We start from the raw sequence: 26,617 nt of genomic DNA, 5'->3' as shown, positions 1-26,617 counted from the left end.
AAATCTAATTCAAAAAAGAGGTATGGTTTGGATGAAGACAGGGAAAATGTAGGCAAGAAGAAAACACATGTGGCCAGCAAAGAAAGGACTTTTTACGTGTCAGGATGCTTTCTCAGCTCTTTAGGTATTCTCAAAGTGTCAGAGTCAACATATTTCAAGCTAATATACAAGAATACAAGAAATACAAGAAATTCAATGCCATCCAAAGCACATTCAGATTGTTTGCCACTTCTGAAGCAAACAAAAAACAAAAGCAGCTCCAAATATGTCTAAGCTACAATCAAATACATGATTGAAGATAAGATGCTGCTATGTTAGATTTTTATTTTTTAAACCTAAGTCATATGAGAGCACTATGTGGAACTGTAATGCCTTGTTTGATGGTTGTAGATAACCATTCAGCTGGATGTTTGGGGGCACCTGGAGATGTAGCAGCATGATGTGGATCCAAAGATGAGGCTGCCGACTGGTCAGGTTGAAGCAGGACTTGGCGTACAGACAGTAGTGGCCCTTCAAAGGACAGGAGAACGACAGCTTGGCCACACAGCCTCGATTTGAATCTGCCACACACAGACGCACAAAAGAGTGAAAGTGATGTAATGATCAATATTTAGCAGATCCTCCAGATGTCCATTCTGTGTTCCTCTCCGTCTCTGACACATATCGTGTATGCAAAAAAATAATTTCATGCAATGCAATTGAATTTGATTTAACTGGCAACAGTTTTTTTCTTTTAAATGAGAAAAAAGAATATAACAGCTGTGTTGCACGTCTGCTGCAACATTTGCTGGCAAAGTCAAACTACTATAGCTACTTTGGCACTTAAAGCAAGCTGTCCACTCTCCCAATCAGGCTCTCTGTGAGATTATTGATGACACAAATTAAATTACATTAATGCCAATACGTGACAAAAGTGGGTCTGACCACGCTCCTTTGAGGATTGTTTTCAGTCGTTGCTTTGTAATAAGCATAGACCACAGGTTAATTTTGAAACTATTGGAGCAGGCTTAAAACAATCAGCATTGACCACCGTACACAATATGTTGTCCACCAAAACTCTCCCAACACCACCATTGTTGGAACTACGTCATCAACGTCATCACACTCAGTCACTCCTACTGGTCACTGAATGGTCCGCTCTTCAGAGTGGCTGAGCAGACCTTAATGCGAACAGGGTTTCCAGACTACAAGACTGAAGCTGAGTGATAGGCGGGCAGAGCCAGGCCAGCTTTTTTTCTGTCAGGAGTTTAAACTCTGGACAGTGTAACATCACAAAAATGTTTGAAAACGACACTGCAAAGAGAGCACCAACAGATTCACACGTTGACAAAACAGAATCCTACCCAAGAAGCTGTGTATGCAAACCAAGGGTGCCTGGAGCAAAGAGCCTGCTACCCCTCTACAACATTGACAATAACAATAACCGTGGACTGACTGGTGACTTAACAAAGCAAAATAAGTATTTCTGTCATGTTAGAAAACAACATGACAAATTTGCCTCAAGGGGCTTTACAATCTTTACAGCGTACACGCTGTTTGTCCTCAGATCCTCAATTCTGATGAGATTTGCAGACACTAGGCGCAAAATAAATAATTGAACTTTCAAACTCATGTGACCCCATGCCCTGCTGGGGTACTCCAAAAGTACATTTATTTGTCTATTAAATAAATTTATGTCGTGAACATCTCCAAGTATCTCATACTCACTTTAACACTCTTAAATGTAAAACCAGCAGTGGTTGAAAATGACTCAGCTGAACTAAGCCTTAATTTGTTTGTTCTGATGACACAATTTTGTATGTCAGAGAAGGCTTCAGTAGGTCCCAGGTCAAAAATAGTTGAGTCAATACTTCGTAAAGTATTCCTGGCTTGGAATTGTTCAATCAACACATAAAAAAACAAGGTTTGTGTGTGTTTCTCTTTGTGTGTGTGTTTATTTGGACTCATTCGGATGTGTGTGTTTCCAGGTCTGTTTGTATGAGATAGTCGTGTCGTTGTGTATTTTTTGTGCCTCCATGTGCATGTTTTCTGTATAATCCTTGTCCTCTGAGACGGAGGGTCAGCAGCTCGTGAAGGTCAGCCAGCAGCATGATGACATCATCCAACTGAGACCAGCTGTGACATCTATGAGCCTTGGGGTTGACTCTCGTTAACAGACTTAATAATAAGAGAGCAAATGCATCGCAGCAATTATTGGATGAGGAATGGACCGTGTTTGTGTGTGTGTGTGTGTGTGTGTGTGTGTTTGTGTGTGTGTGTGTGTGTGTGTGAGTAGTGTGTTTTGTGCATTTACATTCATTTTCAGATTTAATCAATTAACCAGACGTTAAAGTAGGAATTTGTTATTTTTCGTTTTGTTTCCTGCCTTTAGCATGTGAGTTCATGTGAGTTCATGTGTGTTTAGTGTGGGTGCTGTTTGACTCCCAGCTGCCTCTCAGATAAAATGACATTAAGGCCAAAGGCGGGCCAAAAACATCCTCTCCCGTCAATCAAAATATCATCACCTCTTGTGCTGTATCGCATTTGAATCGAGTTTTCTCTCTCTTTGTGTGTTTGTGTGTGTGTGTGTGTGTGTGTAAGCTTTGTCTGTTCTTAATGCTCAAAAGACTAAAGCGTCATCTGACGGGTGGAGCTCCCTGCTGCAGATTGTTCAAACAAAGGAACACACAGAGCAATGTAATGTCTAATTGCAATTATGTTTGGATGCGTGCACTGAAGTGTATCATTGAATTAATGCATGTGATTGTCTGCGCACACATTACAGGTGTGTAAACTTCTAGAGGCTTAGTTGTTCATCTAAATGCTTTTATTTATTTTTTTTAAATCTGCCCGTTTTGTAAAATATGTCTATCTGTCTAAGTGCATGACATATTTTCTGATTTATCATTTTGAGAAGTGTTGGATCAAGTTAGAAAATCTGATTCAAAATGAAAAAGGTGATGACAAGCATTGCTAAAAGAGGGCAGTGAAAGCTTGATTCAAGTGAAGCAAATCAAATTGAAAAATGTAAACTAAGCCGAAATAATTAGACATGAATGAAAATAAAATATCAAATCCCTAAATATGAGAAGAATGAGTGTGGAAATGCACAAATGGATTACAAAGTTTTAGAAAATGGATTCGATTAGTTTGGGACGTAAGCGGTCTCTCATTTCATAGTTTTGTGTTTTGCATGAACTGCTTGAACCTTTGTTTCTAGTCAGTGTGCTCTGCTGGCTCTGAACAAAACTGCTCCTTTACATACACGTACTTCTTGCATACATACTCTGTATACATAACATTCATCTGTTTCTGCTTAGTGTCACGCATGGTACTCATGTCATTCCTTTCTCTCTGGTTGTCTGTTTTTCCACAAACGAACTCTCTGGTTGTCTGTTTTTCCACAAACGAACTCTCTGGTCGTTCCAGACCTGAATACCCGCACCTGCCTTTTTTGACCTTCCCTGCCGCTCTACTCACCTGCATCCACTTTCCTCATCAGCTCCTTCTCTATTTTTTGCTGCATTCAAATGGTTACAGCATGGGAAGTCGTGTGCACCGTATACTTGGCGATCAAGGGGTTACTTTGTAAAAACACCATCGCGAGGCATCGGCAACATGGATGGCGTCTAGAAGCCACAGAGGCTAACAATTTAGCAACCTGGCAGGCAGTTAACGTAATGCAGGAAATGCAAAGACCCAGGGGGAAAATCTGAGGCCGTTGGGAAGATCAACATTTTCCTCACACGTAGGCTATCTAAGTTATGATGACAAACTCTTGGCGTCATAAGATGTTTTGAAATACCATACAGGAGGTGGTTCAAAACAGACAAATATATTTGACAGGAAAATCACCTACACCTCATCGGTACCTGGGCTGCTTGTACTCAATGTCTGGAAACACAGCACTTAGCACACAGATAGTTAGCGATACCTAAATAGTGTAAGGTGTCTGCCCAGAAAGGACAGGATTAAAATCAGTAATCAGCACATGCAATATAAAAATCCAACTACTCCTCCTCGAGAAATAAATCCCTGTCCATTTGGAGGTAGAGAGACACTAATCAACTCTCCACTGACTGCATCTGTATATGTGTGTGTGTGTGTGTGTGTGTGTGGGACAGAAAGAGAGGGGAAGAGGAGGTGTATTCATAGCCCACATTAATCAGCTCCAGCCACCACGTCTGACTAATCTTTTTCAGCTTCAGCAAGTTAAATCAACCCTTCCTTTATTTCTCTCTATGGGCTGTGCAGTCCACTTACTAAAGAAATACCAATGTTACTGAATACCAATAACATGAACTATCTCCAAGTGCTGGTCTCAGAGGGAGCATGCACTCATGTTCACATTACCTTCCATCACACACTGCTCTGGTATGGGGATCCGCTGCACCATGTCTCTGCAGAACTCTCTGATTGTCTCCATATTGTCTCTTAAATGGATGAAGAGTCTGTCAGCTTCGCCCTGCTCCCCTTTCTCTCTGCTTTGACCTTTCTCAGCTTCTTTGACCCCTCTGTCCAGCGGAGAGGTGACGGGCAGGGAGCCGTCGACTGTCCACTCAGAAGAAGGTACATCCTGATTCTCTGGTTGCTGATCAGGCAAAGCACTGGAAAAGGCGTTGTCTGCACTGAGCTCCACGCCCTCACCGTCCTCCCCCGTGTCTGAGTTGATGGAGCGTGAACGCACGGCATGGAGAGCCAGGCTCTTTGACCTGAGAGAGACCATGAAAAGAAAGAGAGTCAAAGTGGTGCAAAATCATCGATTTATATCATTTATATCCTATCGGTTCTCTCAACATAGATATTTGTGAAATTTTGAAGCATTACTGAAATGTATTAAAATGCAAAGAGGGGGCATTATTGAGTTAATCTGTACAAACTAGGATGGATATAAAACAGCAGAATATCAAAATTTCTGTGCAAGGCAAGAAAATTGTGGGCATAAGCATGTTTTTAGCATAGACTGTTTATAAAAGTGGACGTGGCTTCCAGGTCTGAAAAGTGGGTCCAATATGGAAATGCCATACAGTGAAATACCATCGAGTGTCACTAGTGGCTGACTACAAAAAGCCTCCGGCTCCATAGACTACTCTCATGAATTACAAAAGTAATACATTTTATTTATTATTATTATTTGGGTGTTGCTGGCCAAAGTCACTCCTTATTAGTTTTGTAGCGGTCCATCTAAAAATAATCCCATCATTAATAAGAAAATAACCCTCAAAAAGGCTTGTTTTTGGGGTGTGTCTGTTTGATTGACAGGCCTGTGGTGCAGTCAGGTTTCTACTATCGGTGGGCGGGACGTAATGTCATCGGGTTTCCAATTAGACGGAGTCAGATCCACCGCTCGCTTCTCCAAATATGGTCACTTCTGGCTCCAAACCACTTCGAACTAGCAAGATGCCGGTGGCCAGAATCCAAACTGGAGGCTTCATAACAGCAGTTCACAAACCAATGGGCGACATCACTGCTGGTTGGCACTTGTTTTTTAAGTAAAAGGCACTGATCCTTTGAAATCTGTGTTTACCTTTGCTCGAATACCTTTTACTGTTGAAAAGAAAACTGTCTTTGAGCGTTGTTGATGTTGTTGTAAATAATGTTGAATGGATTTAAGCTTCGTTTACACAGTCCACTGTGCCATGTATGGTAGCTTCTCTCGTTACCGTCAGTAAATCAAAGCTAGGAGAACTGTATTAAACTCCTTTCAACAGCCACAGGTAGAGGCATTATGTTTTCGGACTGTCCTTTCGTCTGTCCGTCCCGTTCTCCTGAACTCCTTAAGTTGATCCTTGTGCCCTACTTTTTAATACTGGTTGAATACTGAACTGGTGACACTTCTGTGCTGTCAGGGTGAAGAGGTGTATGAAGCATCCACATTTTCACATTATAAGGTTGCAGGTAACACAGATAAAACTGAAGGAGTGACTCTTTGTTTATTATACTACTTATTAAATGGTATCCATCACATATTATAACAATTTTTATGAAACAAATAAGCTGTTTGAACAAACTAAAACTATTTACAGACTTTTGCCAAAAAAAACAACAAAAAAAAACTAGCTGGGTAGTTGTGAAGCAGGACTCAGTCCTGTCAGTGTACTATGGATAAGATTTGTAAACAAATTAAAATATTTTAGGATCAGAGGGATCCTAGGATCTCAGATAGACTCATTAGGAGGCTCTCTGGTTTGTGGTGTGTTTGGGGGTTGTGGGAGTGCGAGTGCGTGTGAATTTTTGCAACTTGCAACCCCTTTTTGACAGTTTGTTTTTTGAGCAACAAATACGATCATGTATTCTGTTTTAGACTGAAGTCTAATGGGGTTAAAAGGTCTAAGGGGGTAAGACCAGAAATTTCAGACTCAATGTCAACAATTTCCAAGGTCTTTGGAGAATGGGAAAAACATCTAAAGAGGTCAAAATGCAGAAACACCTACAGAGTCATGCTAATGTGTTTCAGCTTGTGGCCTTCACATAGAGTGACCAGATCTCAAAAACCTAATATGGGGCAAAGAGTGTGTTTGTGCCGAGAGGTAATCTTAAGTTTTGATATTTCTATCCAATTTAGAAAATAAGCACAAGAAAATAATTTGAAAGTGAGAGGTTACGCTGTTGGCATGTGAAGGACTAAACAAATGTACTTCATTTGAATGCAACTAAGAATAATTGGGTTTCCGTGGGAATGTATTCACAGTTTGGCACATTTCTTTTTGAACCATATAATTAATGTGACTCGCATATACTGCGTCGCTTCACAATGTGAATTTGAGACATGACTCAAAAAATAATCAGCTTCCTCTTTCTAATGGATTCACCCATTTTTAAGTAGTATCCCAGCCTCGCTACATTTCCTTTTCCCTTTGATACAACCCCATTTCCAAAAATGTTGGGACGCTGTGTAAAATGTAAAAAAAAAAGAATGATTTGCAAATCATATAAACAAACAGAAATAGACTAAAGACAACATCTAATGTCTTTTTACAACACTCTGTAAACATCTGGGAACTGAAGAGACCAGTTGCTGGAGTTTTGGAAGTGAAATGTCCCATTCTTGCTTGATAAAGGATTTCAGCTGCTCAACAGTTCAGGGATTCCTGTGTTGCATTTTTTATTTCATAAAGCGCCAAATATCATTAAATGGGTGACAGGTCTGGGCTGCAGGCAGGCCATTTTACTCCTGGACTCTTCTACTACGGAGATGCAGTACTACTAAGGGGTGCAGAGTGTGGTTTAACACAGTTTTGCTGAAATAAGCAATGCCTTCCCTGTAAAAGACGTTTTCTAGATGTGCTGCTCCAAAACCTCTATATATCATTCAGCATTAATGGTGCCTTCCCAGATGTGTAAGCTACCCATGCCATGTGCACTAATGTATCCCTGTACCGTCACGGATGCTGACTTTTCAACTGAGTGCTGATACTATGCTGGATGGTCCCTCTCCTCTTTAGCTCGGAGGATGCAGCGTCCATGGTTTCCGAAAAGAATCAACATTTTTTTTAATTTGTCAGACCACAGGATAGTTTCCCACTTCACCTCAGTCCATCTTAATGAGCTTGGGAACTGTGTTCACAGACAACGGTTTTCTGAAGTGTTTCTGAGCCCAGACCATGATTTCCACTACAGAATTGTCTGTTTTTAATGCAGTGCCACCTGAGGGCCTGAACATCACAACCATCCAATGTTGTTTTTTTGCCTTGTCCCTTGCATAGAGATTTATCTGGATTCTCTGAATTAATGGTATTATGTACCATAGATGATGAAATCCCCAAATTCTTAGCAATTTTATGTTGAACATTATTTTTCAATTGTTGCACTATTTTCCCACGCAATCTTTCAGAGTGGTAAATCCCTCCCCATCTTCACTACTGAAAGACTCTGCCTCTCTGGGATGCTCTTTTTATAGGCAATAATGTTACTGGTCTGTTGCCAATTGACCTAATTAGCCCCATGATAACAGCTGCTTACTTCACACAAAAGCCAGATCTTAGAAAAACTTCTGTCCCGTAGTGTTTACAAGAAACTAACTACAGCTAATTATAATGTGGTACATCGTCTCAATATGTGGGACTAGGCCTAAAAAGTGGTGTGCAGTCGTCCGTCTCATGTAAAGTGGGACACCTAGTCACCCTACCTTCGCATCCAGACTGTGTAAGATTCTTAACTCTTTTCATACACACTACCAATTTCAGACAGGACAATGGGCCATCTCATGAAAACAATCAGAGTTATGTCTTTTTTGTTTTTGAAAAATTTATTTAACTGATAAAATCACTGGACCGATGGAGCATGCAACACATGTTTATGCTTTTGCGGTTCCTACACCGTTTATCTGATGGGGATGTGAACACCCGCATATTAAAACTGAGGGTTAGCACTCTAACTTGTGTCCAGTGTGTAGCAGTCTAAAGATAACTTCCATAAACTGTAATATTATCCCAATACTTGGTGAACTCTCTAAACTTCAACAACATAAATATAAATGTATGGAACCAGATTGAGGTTCAAATTTGTGTATTCCTACTATGTGTATAAAAATGTTTAGTGATGCTTCAAACATTTTTTTTTCTTCTTCTTTTTCAATAAAAACTATTGTCTTCTTGGCTGAAGGCATCTCATAAAATCCCCCAGGCTACACAGTGACAGCTATAATAGTCTGTTCTTCATAAAAAAAAAAAGAATAAAGTCTTCAGATCCAGTTACATTTAAGAAGAAGAAGATACTCAGCAGAACAATGTTATTGTTAAATACTAACTGACCTGTTGAATCTCATCTCGCGCCTCTCCTCCCTGACGGCTTGGCTCAGGCTGTGGCGTCGCTGGGGGGCCGGAGAGTCCTCCCCCTCTTCCTCCTCCACCTCCTCCTCTTCCCTCTGCTCCCTAATTTTCTGCTCGAAGGTCTGGATCTTCACCTGCAGCCGCTGCTCTGATGCCCCTGCTCCTCCATCACTTGGAGACGGGCACACCTCATCCACCCTGTAACACAAACACAGTAAAAAGTTAGGTTGAAGCTATCTTTAGTGTAATTTCTCATGATTGGTTTTGTTTCTGTGTCTCGCAACACCCTCTGACCTCTATCTTTCCGTCCATATTTCTTTTTCCAGAACTTGCCCTCAAACATTCCACTTTTTCCGTCTTCACCCCCCCCCCCCCCCCCACCCCCCGCTCTTACACTAATAAAACGCCCTGCCTCTCTCAATCCCTCATTCCCGCTGTCTTTCTTCCAGAAGACCCCAAGCAAAGCTTTTGGAAGCCTCCAACTCTGCACACAATTTTCTTATTTAAGAAAGAGCTAATGTGTATATCATTCCCACACTGCAGCCAAATGAATCCCAGTCAACTTATACAGAGTAACATTCAGACACATGCTGTCCTCACATGTTGGGCTTATATACTGCTTTTAGAAGTACTTCTCATGACTTTCCCTTATTTTAAACAATTCAGAGGAAAGAATCAGATATAAAATCATATAAAAAAATTAAAAAAAAGCCCACAAGGTTATCATATAACCTGTTTCCAGCTGGCATTATCAACGCGTCTTGAGCAGCTGTGGTGTGATCGGATGTAAGCCGTATGTTCCCACCTAGCATTAACATGCGTCTCGAGTGACCACTTGATCTCACTTCAGTGGTCTATATGTGAATGAATACTTACATTAAAGAAATATAAAAGTAAAAAAGCACAGAAACAGGAAGAGTTTAGGCAACAGGCATTTAACAAAATAAGATGTCCTTATTCACTAAGCCTCATTTTAATGCAATACATATTTCATGTTTGTAAATGTCTGAAGACCGTTCAGTGAGTTTGTAGGCTAATTCACAACCTTAACCAATCGGTTTTGAATCAGATTCATACATTTTTCCAGCACATCTTTGCTGCTATGGATCAAGGGGTGAGTGGCTCTTTCACAGCTATGGGTATGATGTGCATCTGAAATTACACAAGATGATAAACAAAAAGGAAAAAAAGAAACCCAGAGCTTTGGTGAAACAAGGAGCTTTCATTTAAATTCACTAAACAGTAAATCTCTCCTGCTTTCTGCCCAGTTCAGCTGCCCTCGGCAGAATCACGCAGGAGATGTTTTTCCGGTAACAAAAAATGAAAGCAGAGCAGGCAGGTCTTCAAGTTAAAGATTGAATGGAGGAAAAAAAACATCCCAAAGTAACGATCCTACTGTAACGTGACAGTAACAAGTGGAAGCACCGTCAGATATGAACACTGTAAAAGAGAGCTGCATTTATTTCCATTGCTTATTCAGATGACATTAGCTGAGTAGGTGCATTGCGTACATATTGCTAAAAGAATGTGGCCATGTGCATCCCCAGACCACCTCCGAATGCAGCCTAAACAGATCGGACTGGATGTGAGCACACCTGTACTTTAGCTGGCGACTTGTGACCCGATCACGCTAAGACGGCTTGGGATGCATTGATAATGCCAGGTGAAAACAGGGTCATACTGTAAGGTCAACATATGAAGGAATAATCAATGACTTCATCATAATGCACATCACTTAAATTGCTGAATGTATTTTATTCTCTTAACTTAAAGAACCATTGGCTCAAAGTTCCCCCCCAAAAAAATCCTGAGTCATAGAAGCTTTACAGCCCTTTGCCCTTGTTAACACACGTTGCCCAACCTGCAGTGTGTGGCTGTTTTCTCCTCTAGTCGTCTTCCCAGCAGTCTGGCTATAGCAGTGAACGAGTTGCTCATCCTGTAGATGTCTTTACCGCAGCCGCCCAGCAGACACGGGTACCGGTCAGTCAGACCTCTGATCTCCAGCAGCAGGGTGTGGTGAAAGCTGTGCTCCATGCTTCCCAAAAGGGACACCAGATAGACCAATGAGCTGTGAGCATGAGTCTGGAGAAAGGAACCAACAAAAAGGAGAGAGCGAGAGAGTGAAGGGATGTTAGCAGTATCTGGTGTGATGATCAATGCTGGTCCTGGCATCAAACCAAACAAAAGAGAACACATTAAAAAAGGATTTGATTGCCAGGATGTTGTTTAATTTTGCAAAAACATCCTGTTTAATGGCTTCTAAGTGCATTGAAAATGGGACTGGTGTTGTGTTAGAGGAAGGTTTAGAAGTATCGTTTAACTACAAGAAAGAGTGCCTTTTATCTAATTCGATGCACATTAGTTTTGCACTTCCAAGCAGTTTGGGAGGGTTTGGTGCAAACGCTTTTGTTTCTAACTCATGACAAACAATAATAAATACAAACACATGCAGCTGGCTCTTGGCAAATCTAAACTTCTTCTTTTCCCAAATGTAATTACTTTCCCATTGGCCTTTGTAATAATACCCACATTGCATCATTCCCAGCCGCCTCTGTATAAACCAAATCCAGCACGTATACAACCTGCTCACTGTTGACACAGAATAATACTTAACATGTATATAACCTATGTAAGTCTGTGTCAAGGGAAGGTTCATACATCTCTTTTATATGCTCAGGTTTCTGTATTCATGTGCTCCTGTAAATGCAACATACTTTCATGTAACCACAATCTATACTGTAAGGTTTTATGCCCTCCCATTTTGGATCTTGGCCCGTTATTTAAAAAAGACAGACGGGTAAAAGGTGAAACCAGACATCACCAGATGATACCAGATGAGCAAATTCAATAACGGCTGTCCTGCAGTGTTTTAGGGCACAACCAAAGCCACACATCCCACATCTGTTCGAACATGAAAGCCCTCTCTTTCCTCAAACTCAAACATGCTGATTGATGGATGGAGGGATAGAATGACAGACAGAGCCACTGTGCTTACAGCTCGCGTACACACCTTGTAACATTTGAGAGAAGAATGCGATGCACAGTTCCAACATGTTTTACAAGCACTCTCTGTAGGAGCCTAAATATATATGAGCACCCAAAAACTATCAGAAAAGGTAGAACTTGACTTTACACTGGAACAACATGCCAAGCAGGTATTTAGGAGTTCCTAAGACCTAAAACCAAAAACTAACCAGGAGCATGCCTGGAAGTCAGGCTGCGGACTTTGAGGATGTGAGCTACTCCTTCACCACAGTTCAACCTTTTATTGTAAAGGTGATTTTACTTTTTAACCTTCCTGCTGTACTCGGGTCTTTCGTTGCATCAAAATGGCTGTGAAAACGGGTCACGAAAGAGATTTTCAGTTTGGAAGTGACACATTTACAGTAATACTATTAAAGTCCTGTCAGGTCATGCGAAGCTCTTTTTAAGCATCAAAGGATACAAACTAAGTTTAATTATTTGGAAAAAGCACTCGGCCTTGATTTCATGTTTTAAACACATTACCGGCTTAACTAAATTCTTTCATAAAGACTTGCCAAAATTAACAATAACAGGAAGATATTAAAAAAGGAGCTGTTGATGTTTTTAATTTAATGCTGACCAAAAATTACGGCAGGGGAGCAGATATTCCTCCAAAGTGCTGATCTGCCTCCAGATCTGTATCTCTCTTCTGCAGAAGTCAGTTATTTTTACTGTGCGTGTGCATACATACACAAACCAACACACATGAAGACATCCTGTGAGAAAGACACAACATGGTCCATTTATTTCCATCCCTCCATATTATCATAATAACAATAATGGGAGCCAATCTCCTCTGGATGGAAAACTTAAGATATTAAAAAAACAAAGAAGGAAAACTGCATCGGTTCAGCGACGAGCCAAATCCTTTCTCTTCTCACTAAACCGTTTGTTTTTGTTCTCCTTTTCCGTTTGGTTGCTCAGTTTCAACTGGTTGTCCATCAGGATTCTCATCTCTGCTCAGTCATCAGCTCTGCTGTTTGTATGTGTGTGAGTGTCTGTGCTTTCTGTCACACAAGCTCTAATAATTTGTGACAGTAATAAATACTGAGATTATGATTATGAAGCAACTTTGAATATATTTCAGAATTGATGCCCTCAGTACAAATAGATTACAATTCATTTATGAAAACCAGATATTTGTGTATTTGTTAATAAATTGAACAAATCATATTTATGGGCAAATAGAAACAAATCACCAAAAATACATCTAATTACACAATCATTGAGACATCATCAATGTATCATTGCCACTGCCAGTCTCGTCTAACCTTTACATACATATCCGATCAGTATCTCCATTGTGTTATGATATTTTTATTAATTCGAGCTATTATTCACTTCTGTGTTAGAAAATCCATGTCTTTCCCAGAGGGATGACCATAAAATAATTTTGTGCGACAAATATACTTTTTCAATATCTATGTTTCTTTTACAACATGTTTATCATTCATATCCATATTGTGACTCAAGGTTAGCAACAGCTCAATTGTTTATTTCTCAATAAAAACACGAGACTTTAAAACACAAACCCATTGAAGATCTCGACACACAACAGCCTGAAAAATGATCACAGAGTTGAATCAACATCTCTCTGAAATAATACAAATTGTTTCATAGTGTCAAAGGGCGTATTGAGCACAGGACAGTTGGACTGAACAGCAGTCTGCAGTGTAGCGGGTTTCTTTCATTGGTGATATATTCTGATCTAACAAGCAATAAGTCCAGAAACACAATATAGACTAACTCCCTTCAGGAGCTAAAGGAAGCCAGAGAAAGAGTTGTGCAATCAAGTATGTGTGTGTGTGTGTGTGTGGGGGGGGGGGGGGGGGGGGGGGGGGGGGGCACAAACACAGACACACAGGAGGCACTCTCCACTGCCATCAGCAGGAGGCCTCTGCAGGGGCATTTCCCAGAAAGCGTGGGTTATTTTCCAAATGGTTCCATTGTGAAGAAAGACAGGACACCGAGGGTCGACAAACTGTGTGTGTACTTTTGTGTGTGTGTTGGCGCTAGGTTGTCAGGTTTTTTGACAATAAGATTGAGGAGGAAGGGAGCTTTCTCAGAAAGTCTTGCCCTGGAGTAACAGAAAACTTTATTATGGTTTCCAGCTCCAAGATTTGTATATCTGTCTGTCTACTGTGTGTGTGTGTGTGTGTGTGTGTGTGCGTGTGTGTGTGTGTGTGTGTGTGCGCTGAGGGGAAACATTTCAGAAATGATCATGATGTATTTTCCCATTCTGCTAATTTCCCCAAATTGTTGTTAAACTGCTTTAAATGGACCTTGAGGAAGAGAGAAAGTGAGAGCTCTCATCTGTCTTGCTGCCACTTCCCTCCCTCTGCACACATACATTATAGGCAGGGACACTTTGTATGACTCATTACATCTGAACAACACAAATTGATAAAGCTTGCCTTGACTTCAAGTCCTTTACAAGTATGCTTCTGTTACACAGGTCATTGGCCAACAAGGAGATCTACTCTGAACCACTTTCAGATGGGAAAGAAAGATAATATAAACAGAAGAATTAGGAGAGTTAATTTAAAACCCTCAGATGAATAAGGCAGAGAGTAAACAGCCACGCTGGTGGCTCTGTGAGGCTGTTATGTGCTCGCAATGGCAGTCTGAAAACGCTGATGTTAAGCAGGAATACGATATTTCTGCCCTAGTTTAATAACATTTGCTTATTAGCACTGAGCCCACATTACAGTGCAGCTGAGGCTTACCAGATAATGTATCAGTGTGGATGTCAGAAAAAAACAAAAAATTTAAATTGGCTTTCATTCAGCAGTCGAAAAAAACATGTGGCTACAAACCAAAGAACCCAAACTTCCTGACAGTTCGACTCTTCATCAGCTGATATAATTACTACAACTCCCACACTTTAACAGCAATTCATCAATACAACAATTTATCATCAACATAATAGTTTATGATGAGTCAATTTCTACTCTCTGTATTTCAATATATTGATACAGAATTTATTAAAATAAGTAAATATCCAAAAATCTAATTCTGGCCTCAACAATTGGTTTCGCAGGTGTTTGGTTGTGAGTAAAGGTATTTAACACATTCAAACTTTAAACCTGCTGACTGAACTAGAGGAAAAGTTAAATGATATTAAAGTTTTTACAATTTTATAAGATGAAGGCCTTTACACAATATTTGACAAGACATTTAATGTGAACCTCAGTGACAGGAAAAGTCTCGTTACAACCAGATTTGATTGGAACACATCATCTGTTTACCATGAAATTCTGAGCCTAGTTTCATGGAAATCCATCCAATAGCTGTTGAGATATTTGAGACTGGACCGAAGTGGAGGAGTGACTGACTGACACGATAACAGCATGGCTCCGACAAGGGGGTCTATCTGAGACCTAATGACAGTTCTTCCACTGTGTCTGGAAACACCTCCACCAAACATCACCCCCTCCCTCACTCTCCGGCCCATCAGTCAGCGACCATGCCCCTTTGCAGTTTGCTAATTAACCTGCAATCACCAGCTCAAGTGTTGTTTTTTTTTAGCAGAGGTCTTCAATCAGCGTCACGTAATGGCTGAAACTCCACTTTTTACTTCAAGAGAAATGCTATTAGCGGCAAATGAGCAGCGAAGTCTGAGAGGGCAGCCAAGTGTTTAACCGATGGGTTGGCTAAAATGAGGCACATGGGACAAATGTATTCTCCTTCAAAACTAATTTTCGTATCCTAAATCTCCTAAAAATGGAGACATGACAGGAGTTGTCACACAGTATTATAGATATTGTAAACCACAAATGCATTTTCATCAAATTGGTGGAAATAAAAATGATTAAAGACATGAATAAAATACATTATGTGAAAAGAAGAAAGAACTGGTTGTAGGCCTCTGCCAGCCATTAAGTGTCCCAGTAAACCATGACAGTGAACCAACATGCACAAAAGCAGGACCTTTCTTCAGTGGAATGCAGCCCTCATTAATACATCTGTGCTTTCCCTACTGTGCTGTGAAATGTCTGCTGTGAAAAGTAAAGATGGCCTTCTGTAGATGAAGTGATGTGCCATCACTTCATCGTTTTATCCTAATAGACAATTGTGTGCAACTTTGTCATAATTAGCGCATGAATTCTTGGGTTGTGGTCAAAAATGTGTTTTGTCACAGTGACCTTTGACCCTCTGAATCGATTTTCTTCACGATTCCATCTCAGAGAACGTTTGTGCCACGTTTGAAGAAATGCCCTGAAGGTGTTCCTGAGATATCACATTCACAAACATGAGACAACCTGAAATCATACTGCGCCTGGCCACAGCTGTCGGTGGCACAGAGGCATAAAACTAAGAAAACAGTCTCTTTCCTGAGGTTAATGTTCCCTTAAATTATGGTCCACCAGGATGTCAGTCTCTGACCCCTCAAAGGGGTCGTCTTGTGTTAGTTTAGGACAGGCGCTTCCACTGAACACTGATGTAGGTGTTAGACAGCGATCAAAACCTCCGGATCTGCCAGTGTGTTTTTTTTTTTACTTGGCAGAGCAACAGAGAACAAGTCATATGAGTGTGCAGCTCATTCTTCCCTACTCATTGACATAATCCCTCTTGCCTGTGTGTGTGTGTGTGTGTGTGTGTGTGTGTGTGTGGATAGACACCCACTGGCCTGTCTTTGCTACAAATCAACATGACAGCCATTTGCAGGAAAACATTACCAGCATGCAGCAACACTGGTCAGCTTTTGTGACTGCTCACACACTCAAGAGTTGTACTTCCTTTAGTTGTTCCTCTTGTCTCTTCACATTCCTGGTGGAGTTGATTAAATTAATTTGCTTGAATAAATTGTAAAATTCAGCATTTAAGTTGTGAATTTTTTTCAAAGTGCTTACCAAATCATTCACACAAACACACACGCAGACACGCAGACACGCTGATAAAGATAAGCTACCATGCAAGATGGCTATGGAGGGTTCACTTACTTTTTGAGTGTCCTGCCCAGGGACACTTAACGAACACAAGACACATCCTGCCTCCGGAGACGTAGTCCCGATAATAATAGGCCTACGCTGCTCAGATTCACTCCCATTTGTCTACAGACTTTGTAACCATTTTTGCCGCCTATTAAATTGGCTAACCATTCAGTCTGTGTACATCTAACGTGCTACTAGATGGCATGCTTTCCCTTTTTGTTGCAAATAAATGTAAAATGATTATTTTGAGAGTGTGTGTGTGTTTTATTCACCTCACTGATGATGCCCACAGCCCTGTGGATTTTGGCCACGTGACCCAGGAAAGCAGGAGACTGCTGTCCCATAATCCTCAGCGCTGGCAGAAAGCTGACCAATGAGGAAGGGCTGGCCTGTGACACGTCCACAAGTGCACCCAATAGAGCCTCAGTCAGAGATTGGTCACTCAGGTAACTGACCAGTGTAGGCACCTGAGGGCTCAACATCTGCATGGATGAGAGGAAACAAAGAAAGAAAGAAAGAAAGAAAGAGAGAAGGAGGAATAATGAATAGTGAATTTCATAATTTTTTTAATGCGACTAATTCTGTCACGTGGCACCTCACTAACGAGAAAAAAAGGATGGATGTGAGAGGAGTGACCTTGGAGCGGAATGAAGAGACTGAGGCCTAATAATAAACAAAAGCTCTCGGGCTGTCTGGACAAACTGAGTGAATGAACAATTCCCCCTCATTATCTGCACTGGTCACACTGGACTGCACGAGACTGGACGGGATTGGACTAATAATGTTCACCAGTGCCAGCCATCATGCTGTGACTTAATGAGTCACTTGTTCCGAATGATTATGTTAATATCAAACAGTATCTGTTCCTCAGGAAGATGATGTTGGATGACAAAAAATTCCCAAAATCAATGACATTTTTCATCTTTTAAAACTTCCAAAACTTACTTCCAGTAAGTGAATGTTATGATGCAGAATATCTGGAAACTGCTGCTACAATCACAGCAGAAATATTTCCTTGCATCTGTGCGTGGGGGTGGGGGGTGGAGATCAGAATAACTCCAGATGGCTGTTTTCTTTCTCCTCTGAGTGATATTCCGTGTTTTACCACCATGTGCTCTGTTTGCTGGTATGTGGTACTGCCCCATCATATTGAACATGAGCAACTCTGCTCCAAAATATGCAGGATTAAGCGAATTCCTGCTGAAAGACGTGTGCTCGCACATCCACTGCTCCAATTCCTCAGTTCTATCTGTGGTGCACATTTCAAGATGTGCTCATTACAGGACATGGCAGAGTTGAACAGTAAACGGTCTGATCCAAGTTAAATCACAGTTCTGATTTAGTTGGATGTTTTCAGATGTTCCCACAGTTCCAATTGGGCCGTACATACTCCTTTATTAAATCATCAAATGATAGGATGTAACACACCTGTGCAATATAGGCTGTTTGTTTTAGGTGTCACAAGGCTATGGCTTCTTGAAATGGTTATTGGAAAGACTAATGCCAACAAATAAGTATAACATTATAATTTATAATTAGACTGCAGAAAAAGTGAGTGATATTAAGTTGGATAAAATAACACTTTGGCCTGTGCACTTTCAAAATACTGAATATGAAAGTGAATAGTTTGATTTACCCACAGTGCATTGTGCTTTATCTCTAACGCAAATCTAAACAAAACCCTCAACAACTCACCAGAGGATGTTGCTCTGCAACCATTTGAATGAGTCTGATCAGATGTTGCTGCTCTGGGGAGTCCAGCTGTGACATCATTGCAGTAAGGTTGCCCAGGTGATGGTGGATGGTATCTGGCTGTCTGGGGTAGACAGAGGGCAGCACCCGTAACAACATGTGGTTACCTGTCAGAGAGAGACAAACACAGATGTTTCCAAACATAATGTACAAAGTGTAAATATATGCAGAGTATAAGAGCTTATCATAAAGCAAGATATGCTTTTATTCAGGAAATATACTACTGTATTTATTTATGTTTTATTCATTTCTGTTTACTGTAATACACAGATTTTTATCAACCAACTTCTTTCAAGTTCATATATTTTCTAAACTTGTTGTTTCACTAAATGGTCTGTATATACCTTTTTATATGTAGAATGTACAGCCAATATTCCTTCAGTGACGCTGATGCATCAAACAAAGAGAATCATTCCTGGTGATGACTGCACATCGAGGCATTTGCAAATCAGCACGCAGCCCAACAAAACTCACAGCATTACTCAACACCCTTTGACTGACTTACGAAACATCTTTAAATAATTCACATCACTGAACAAAGACTGTTGTTTTCAAATGGTCGGTTTACTATTGGTGACATTTCAGGATTTCATACAATGACTTCTGTGTCCAACAATGAGTCAACAGCTAGACCACAACAGATATCGTACATTTCTGTGACAAATTATGAGCTGTATTGAATAAAGGCTGATGTCAGAAAGGCTGTAGGACTTAAAGCATTGGGCATATCACATGTGGTGTTGTTGTTTGTGGATTTATTCAAATAATATTTAATTGAATTTAAAGTATCTTCAGGACAGAAGGAACAAACAGTAAACAATTAAAGGAGTTCTGGCAATAGAAGAAAGATGGAGGTGTTGATGGCTGAATGTTGGACAGTTAAAGGAGCAGTTCAACATCTGGGCGAAAAGGCTAATTCAGTCTTATGCAAACACTTAGCCAGTTAGCTTAGCTTAGCATTTACAGTGGAAACAGATATCCTGGCACTGTTCTTTGTAACAAAATCCTAAGGTTTATCTTTAACTTTACCAGACAAAGGTGAGCTTATCCTCCTCTTTCTTTGTGCTACTCAAAGCATAAACGTATCCTGTTATGGAGATAGATTTACTGCACAGACGATACAGTAGTTTCAGTCTTCTTATTCAGCAACATGGCAAATATGCATATTTCCCAATGTGTCCAATTATTTATTTTAATCAGATTTATTGAATGCTAAAACAAGAACAGTCCTGGATTCAGCAGGAAACAGAAGCTGATTATGAAAAGATGATACCCAAGAGGTTAATTAGGGGTTTGCGTTCTATCCAAACTGTATGAACTAATACATTGTGCTGTATTTCTAACATAAACAACTACACAAAAACATCACCCACAATTGAAGGTTGCTAGTCTGATCAGGTAGACTCGTTCTCTGGAAATCAAAATGAAGTACCCCTGCTGAAATACAAACCCGATGTCCCGCTGCAGTTTTCAAATGCCATTCAACATTTAGTCCACTACTTTCTATTTCAAACACATTTTCAACACAAAAATTATTTTATTACAATTCTGTCATTCTGATATAAGCAAAATTGCCTTTGTTTTGACCGTATATGATTTGAAAAATACAAAAGAGCTGAAAATGGCTTATTTAAAAGTCATATGATGCACTTTTATCATTTTTGATAAAATCTCACACAAGGGTCCTAAATAAAAAGGGTTTGACACGTGTTTCACAGCTACAGATCACTGTAACCAGAGGTTGTGCATCCAAAGATGTACTGCAGGCTTAATGTTGTAACATGAGATCTGCGCAGAGGACTGACTATTGTGTTCTGTTGTGCAAAGGCACAGGAGGGAAGATACTACTTAGAGGATGGTCACTGGCTTTTATGGTCCCCTTCTCTTGAATTAACTACAGCTTAAATTGTGCAACAACACACACCACACACACACACACACACACACACACACACACACTACACTTTCAACACGGATCCCCATAAAAAGAGACCGATACAGTTCATGTACAGAAAGAGAGAGCTGGTAATTACCATAAAGTCAAGGTTGTAGCATTTACAGGTCTGTCCGGAGGAATGTTAAAAGGCAGGAGGAGACGCCAGTCTGCACAGAAACACACTGAGGAGGATTTATGGAGATTACCTGTTTGAGCCCACTGAAGCACACACACATCTACCGAGTACACAGCGACAGTGTGAGACAACCTGGCTGGATTGAATAAACTCTAAAGAAGATATGTTGCATATTCTGCACTTATGGAGACTCACATCATGGAGTCTTATTTGACTCCCACTGAGGGTGTGCTTGCCATATGTGTGTGTACAGTGTCTGACCTTCATACCTTCATTCCAACAAACACCCTAACCCCTCATCATGACTCAAGTCTCAGTAAAACATCCTGCAGTGACCTTTAGCACACAAAGGCAACATTTTGTGAAGGTTCCAGATACATTTTTCTAAGAAGAAGAAAGAGAATCTGCTCACTGATCTGTCCGTCTATTGTTGACTTTATGTAAAGAGGAACAAGAGGACACGATGTTTTTATTTTGCAGTTTTTTCAAATGTTATGTTAACAGTCCCAGAAAAAAATTACAGATTCTGCAGACACTTAACTTCAAATAAAAAGTACTTTAATACAGCTATTGGCTATCTTGCAGTAATAGTCTTTCTTTATCCCTACTATATTAAAATGCCTGAGCTAAATACTTCAATAAAGCCCCTAAGAGGACGTTAAAACAGTCTGAGTCACGCAAAAAAATTTATTTTCAGTGTGCTTGCTGTAGAGATGGGGGAAAAAAAGACATTATTACCCACAGAAATGACAAAACCATGAACTGGAAGTATCACTAACAGCGTAGGCGATAGTGCATCAAAATCAGTGGAAACTTCTGAGATGTGAATTAAAAATGCATATGGATATTTCATTTTACCCAAATTTGGATTTAACATGGATTTTCTTTCCCCAAAACTCTTTAAAACCAAACCCCAAAGAGATCAAGTGGGGCCTGTAAATCTGTAATGTTAAAATAAAGTCATTTGACTTATCGATAAATTGACTATTGTTGCAGCTCCATTTTGGACAAAGACAGGAACATTTTATTCTGTCCATAACGTGCCAACAGAAACACCTAAGTGCTGAACTCTTATGCAAGACAGGTTACTGTGCAGGATAAAACTGCAAAGGTCAGCACACATGATAGCCACAGGAAGAGCTTTATGACTTAAATGTGTTTCATGGAGCATCCAACACTAATTCCTTGTATGCATGTCCTGTGAGTCGTATATCACGCAGCTCAAATAACCTCAGGTGGGTGAAGGCAGCGAGAAACTGTCAAATCAAAATGTGGGAGACCGGGGACTAACCTCTCCCTGAAAGCCCATATATCTGACATTCCACACGTTTTTGTTGCATGAGCAAATCCCCTCCCGCAACGCAGCAAAAAACAATTCAAAATTTTCAGGCCTATGTGAAACGTGACTACCCGGATATCTGGAAGGGGTCCAGTTACCTGAGCCCAGAGAGAGACTTGTAAGGATATTCATCATACATCACTCAAAATGTTTTATGCAGACAAATATACACTGCTCAAAAAAAATAAAGGGAACACTTAAACAACACAATGTAACTCCAAGTCAATCCCACTTCTGGGAAATCAACCTGTCCAGTTAGGAAGCAACACTGAATGTGAATCAATTTCATCTGCTGTTGTGGAAATGGAACAGACAACAGGTGGAAATGAGGCAATTATCAAGCCAACCCCAATAAAGGAACAGTTCTGCAGGTGGTGACCACAGACCATTTCTCTGTCCTCATCCTTTCTGGATGATTGTTGGTCCCTTTTGCATTTTGCCAGTGCCCTCACCACTAGAGGTAGCATGAGGCGGTGTCTACAACCCACAGAAGTTGCTCAGGTAGTGCAGCTCATCCAGGATGGCACATCAATGCACGCTGTGGTAAGAAGGTTTGCTGTGTCTGTCAGCACAGTGTCAAGAGCACGGAGGACATACCAGGAGACGTGGAGGGGGCCGTAGGAGGACAACAACCCAGCAGCAGGACCGCTATCTGCTCCTTTGTGCAAGGAGGAACACTGCCAGAGCCCTACAAAATGACCTCCAGCAGGCCACTAATGTGCATGTTTCTGCTCAAACTGTCAGAAACAGACTCCATGAGGGTAGTTCGAGGGCCCCACGTCCACAAGTGGGGCCTGTGCTTACAGCCCAACACTGTGCAGGGCGATTGGCATTTGCCAGAGAACATCAAGATTGGCAGCTTCGTCATCGGCGCCCTGTGCTCTTCACGGATGAGAGCAGTTTCACACTGAGCACATGTGACAGACGTGACAGAGTCTGGAGACGCAGTGGAGAACGTTCTGCTGCCTGCAACATCCTCCAGCGTGACCGGTTTGGCGGTGGGTCAGCGACGGTCTGGGGAGGCATTTCTTTGGAGGGCCGCACAGCCCTCCGTGTGCTAGCCAGAGGTACCCTGACTGCCATTAGGTACCGGGATGAGATCCTCAGACCCATTGTAAGACCATATTCTGGTGCAGTGGGCCCTGGGTTCCTTCTGATGCAGGACAATGCTGGGCCTCGTGTGGCTGGAGTGTGTCAGCAGTTCCTGCATGATGAAGGTATTGATGCTATGGACCGGCCTGCCCGTTCCCCAGACCTGAATCCAATCGAGCACATCTGGGACATCATGTCTCGTTCTGTCCACTGACGCCACGTCGCACCACAGACTGTCCAGGAGTGGACTGATGCTTTGATCCAGGTCTGGGAGGAGATCCCTCAGGAGAACATCCGTCGTCTCATCAGGATCATGGCCAGGCGTTGTAGGGAGTGCATACAGGCACGTGGAGGCCACACACACTACTGAGCCTCATTTTGACTTGTCTTGAGGAATTTCCACAGAAGTTGGATCAGCCTGTGATCTGATTTTTCTACTTTTATTTTGAGTATGATTCTGAATCCAGACCTCCGTGGGATAATGATTTTGATTTCCATTGATCATTCTTATGTTATTTTGTTCTCAACACATTCCACTATGTAATGAATAAAGATTTTCAACTGGAATATTTAATTCATTGAGATCTAGGATGTGTTGTTTAAGTGTTCCCTTTATTTTTTTGAGCAGTATATTATATCTAAACCAAAAAGTGTTCACTGTAACAACAGGCCAGATGTGCAGCACCAGTCCAGAGACAGTGTCTCCAGCAAAGTTAAGACCCAAAGATCAGTCTACCCTTTCACCTAGATAACATCACCACTCCACTCTACGTGTGTGTGTGTGTGTGTGTGTGTGTGTGTGTGTGTGTGTGTGTGTGTGTGTGTGTGTGTGTGTGTGTGTGTGTGTGTGTGTGTGTGTGTGTGTGTGTGTGTGTGTGTCAGACGTATATCATCTTTATCATCTACGATCACTACTGAATACAGGACTAATCAGTGAAGCTGTCAGACTACGATAACGCCCAAACAGACACATGACTCAGCACTTCTTTCCGCTGAGTCAGCACTTAATTACATGCATGTGGAGATTTACTCCCCACTTCTACGTGCTTGATATCAGATAGTTCCTCGGTGCAAATAAACTATAGTTTGTCATTGCATTAACAAATAAGGGGAAAAAAAATCAAACATGTTCTGAACTGACGTCACTGTGACTAATAAGTCACATGTATCCAAGGAAGAGTGCACAAGCCACAAGAAAGAAATATAAACGTGCTTATTGTATGTTCACACACACCAACGTGATTTCTTTACTGGTCTGTCAGATGTATGATGTGTTTCCAGCTGGCTTAATCCACACCTCAGATGGCAGCCAAAAGGCAAAACGTGGAAATATTTACACCGCACACATGCACACATATACTACACTGTATGTATGCACATTCCAGGTCTGTCAGATGTATTTAAAGTCAGACGATGGCAGAGATTATACAAATTTGTCCTTGGGAGACACACGATTGCCTGATTGAGTTTTTGGCAAATATTCCCTGAATAGCAGCTCAGTCACTGCTTGATCTACAGACTTCAATGTGGTATCAATTGAAAGATTAGAATCTACACTTTCATCACAATTTGTCTGCTTGTTTCTGTGTTTTGAGTTATGAGACACATGCCTGTCCTCTCTCGCTCTCTGTTCCACGATTTTACAACTTTTAACAGATTGTGGACAAAGCAGAAAGTGCAAAGATGCACTTAAATAGTGTGATGGTGGCAGTGTGTTTACTGTGGACAGCAGTGACAAATGAGTAAACATAAACATGCTGGCCATTGTGAAAGAACAGTAATATAATACATGTTGAAGAGCAGTGTTTCACCGCCCTCTTGTTAAAGGTTTCAAGTTTGTACACCTGTAGCCACAGCCACCACACTGATTTATTACCATCAATTTTCAAGGCCCCAGGTGTTTTTAGTACAAAACCTTTCACTGCTTAAACCTACTGTACAATTATGACCACACACAACTAGGCCCATGTACCCTTATAAACACACTGATCCTTGTGCAAAAGACTTTGTGCAAATATTTTTTTCAATTGGGAACAAACATTTAAAACACCTTTGCTGCTGAAACAAAAAGTTGTTTGTACAGTATCCAGTGTTGCCCACAGGTTGAGAGTGTACTTGTGGTGGTGGGTGGTGTGGAGTTTACTGAGTGCATGCAGAGACTCATGCAGGTTTAGATAGGGAGAGTGCCATTTTCTGTACAACTCACAGATGTCCCGTAAACGCCTCATATGTAGGCTAACAGTAGACAGTGGCTGTGCACGGAGAAGCCTGAAGTCCCCAATATGAATCCCTCACAAATCATTGCAGCTGCTGAAAGACACGTGTAACTCATCACTTTGCACATGTTATGAACAACCAGACAGCAGTAGCCTAGAAACAAAAAAATACCCAGCTGACAGGACTTAAACTTAAAAAACTTTAGTGAACTCAGTGAAACTAATTAACTTATTAAATATAGTTTTTTCTCAAGTGATAACAGAGAGCAAACTGGAGTGTTTTTTGCTACTTTTCCCCACACACCTCCCTCCGTCTCTCAGTGCAGCTGTCTGAATGAAAAGGCTGTTCCACCCAGATAACAAGCGAACAAGGGTATGTTTCAGAATTTGAGAGACACAATGAAAGAGAGAGACGGGCAGACAGAAAGATGGAGGGAGGGGAGCAGGATGAGAGTGGGCATATCCTAAAATCCCATGAGGAAGTCATTATTTCCATTCCATTGAAAATACAGAAACAAGTCCTCACGCATACACACAACAATATAGTTAGTTCCCACTCGTATCATGGAGATTCACATACAGTGTACACACACAAAATACGGGCACAGTGAAACAGAAAGGCTGGCAAATAAATAAATATGAAGCAGCAGAACAATAAAGCTATTTAGAGACCCATTATGTCTAGGTCTTATTCAAACTTCCCTAACGCACACAAACACACACCATCGCTGCATGGGGCAAAACTCATGAGAGGTTGTGTTCTCTGCTGCCTCCCCCCTTCCATTACCTCCTTCCCTCTCTTTCTCTCTGTGAGTCACAGGAGCTGCAGTTATATCTGATTACGACATACAGGCTACCTCCAACGACGCATTACTCATCGCCTCACTCGCAGGCTGGGGTGCTGCTTTTACATTTCTATCCTTATGAAAGCCAAATGTTTTCACAAGGATGGAGATTTGGAGAAATTTTCAAACATTTCATTTCTTTACTGGAAATTCCCTATGAGTGTGATTGTGTAATTCTGTGTAATAAGTAGGTTTTCGGGTTACAAGTTTAAACTTATAATTATGACTAGATTTATATATGAGTAAAGATCAAAGAGAATTCAAAGAGAGAGCTTGGGTTTAGAGTTAAAGCCAGTCTAGTTTTTGGTTGAGGAATTATTCCAGTTCATCAAATGTCATTTTGGCAGTGTTGAAAATAGTATGTTTTGGTAATAATGTACTCATCAAAGTTAATGTTGAGATCTCGGACCTAGGTCACAAAGTTTCTCGAGCAAAGTGCAGATACATTTATAAAACCTGCAGCCATGCCAATGCCTGGTCACAGCCATGATGATGTTTTTTATGTTCAATGAAATATGTCAAAACTAGAGTTGCCACCTCACATGATTGGCCATTAAATCTGATTCTGATAAAGGACTCGGAGCAATGACAGC

The 26,617-nt window shown here is 41.0% G+C and overlaps 1 protein-coding gene across 3 annotated transcripts in view; it reads right to left on the bottom strand.

Moving 5' to 3' along the window:
* veph1 (ventricular zone expressed PH domain-containing 1) overlaps positions 1-26,617 on the bottom strand; it is an 84,674-nt gene that overhangs the window by 29,991 nt on the left and 28,066 nt on the right. For 2 of the 3 annotated variants that reach the window (XM_069147587.1, XM_069147588.1), the window contains exons 5-10: positions 18,404-18,567; positions 16,981-17,190; positions 10,612-10,832; positions 8,733-8,948; positions 4,333-4,691; positions 421-560 (exon numbers count right to left, since the gene is read on the bottom strand). In XM_069147587.1, coding sequence (XP_069003688.1) covers positions 421-560; positions 4,333-4,691; positions 8,733-8,948; positions 10,612-10,832; positions 16,981-17,190; positions 18,404-18,567 — 1,310 coding nt within the window. Of the gene's footprint in view, positions 1-420; positions 561-4,332; positions 4,692-8,732; positions 8,949-10,611; positions 10,833-16,459; positions 16,545-16,980; positions 17,191-18,403; positions 18,568-26,617 lie in introns of those variants that run through there. The other variant, XM_069147590.1, reaches the window with a different exon arrangement.

Source organism: Embiotoca jacksoni, unplaced genomic scaffold (assembly GCF_022577435.1).
Source record: "Embiotoca jacksoni isolate LCO1_2020_lvr unplaced genomic scaffold, fEmbJac1.0.p SCAF_14, whole genome shotgun sequence".
Classification (NCBI taxonomy): Eukaryota; Metazoa; Chordata; class Actinopteri; family Embiotocidae; genus Embiotoca; species Embiotoca jacksoni.
The sequence above is the reverse complement of the archived record's forward strand: the minus strand, read 5'-3'. Positions and strand labels throughout refer to the sequence as shown.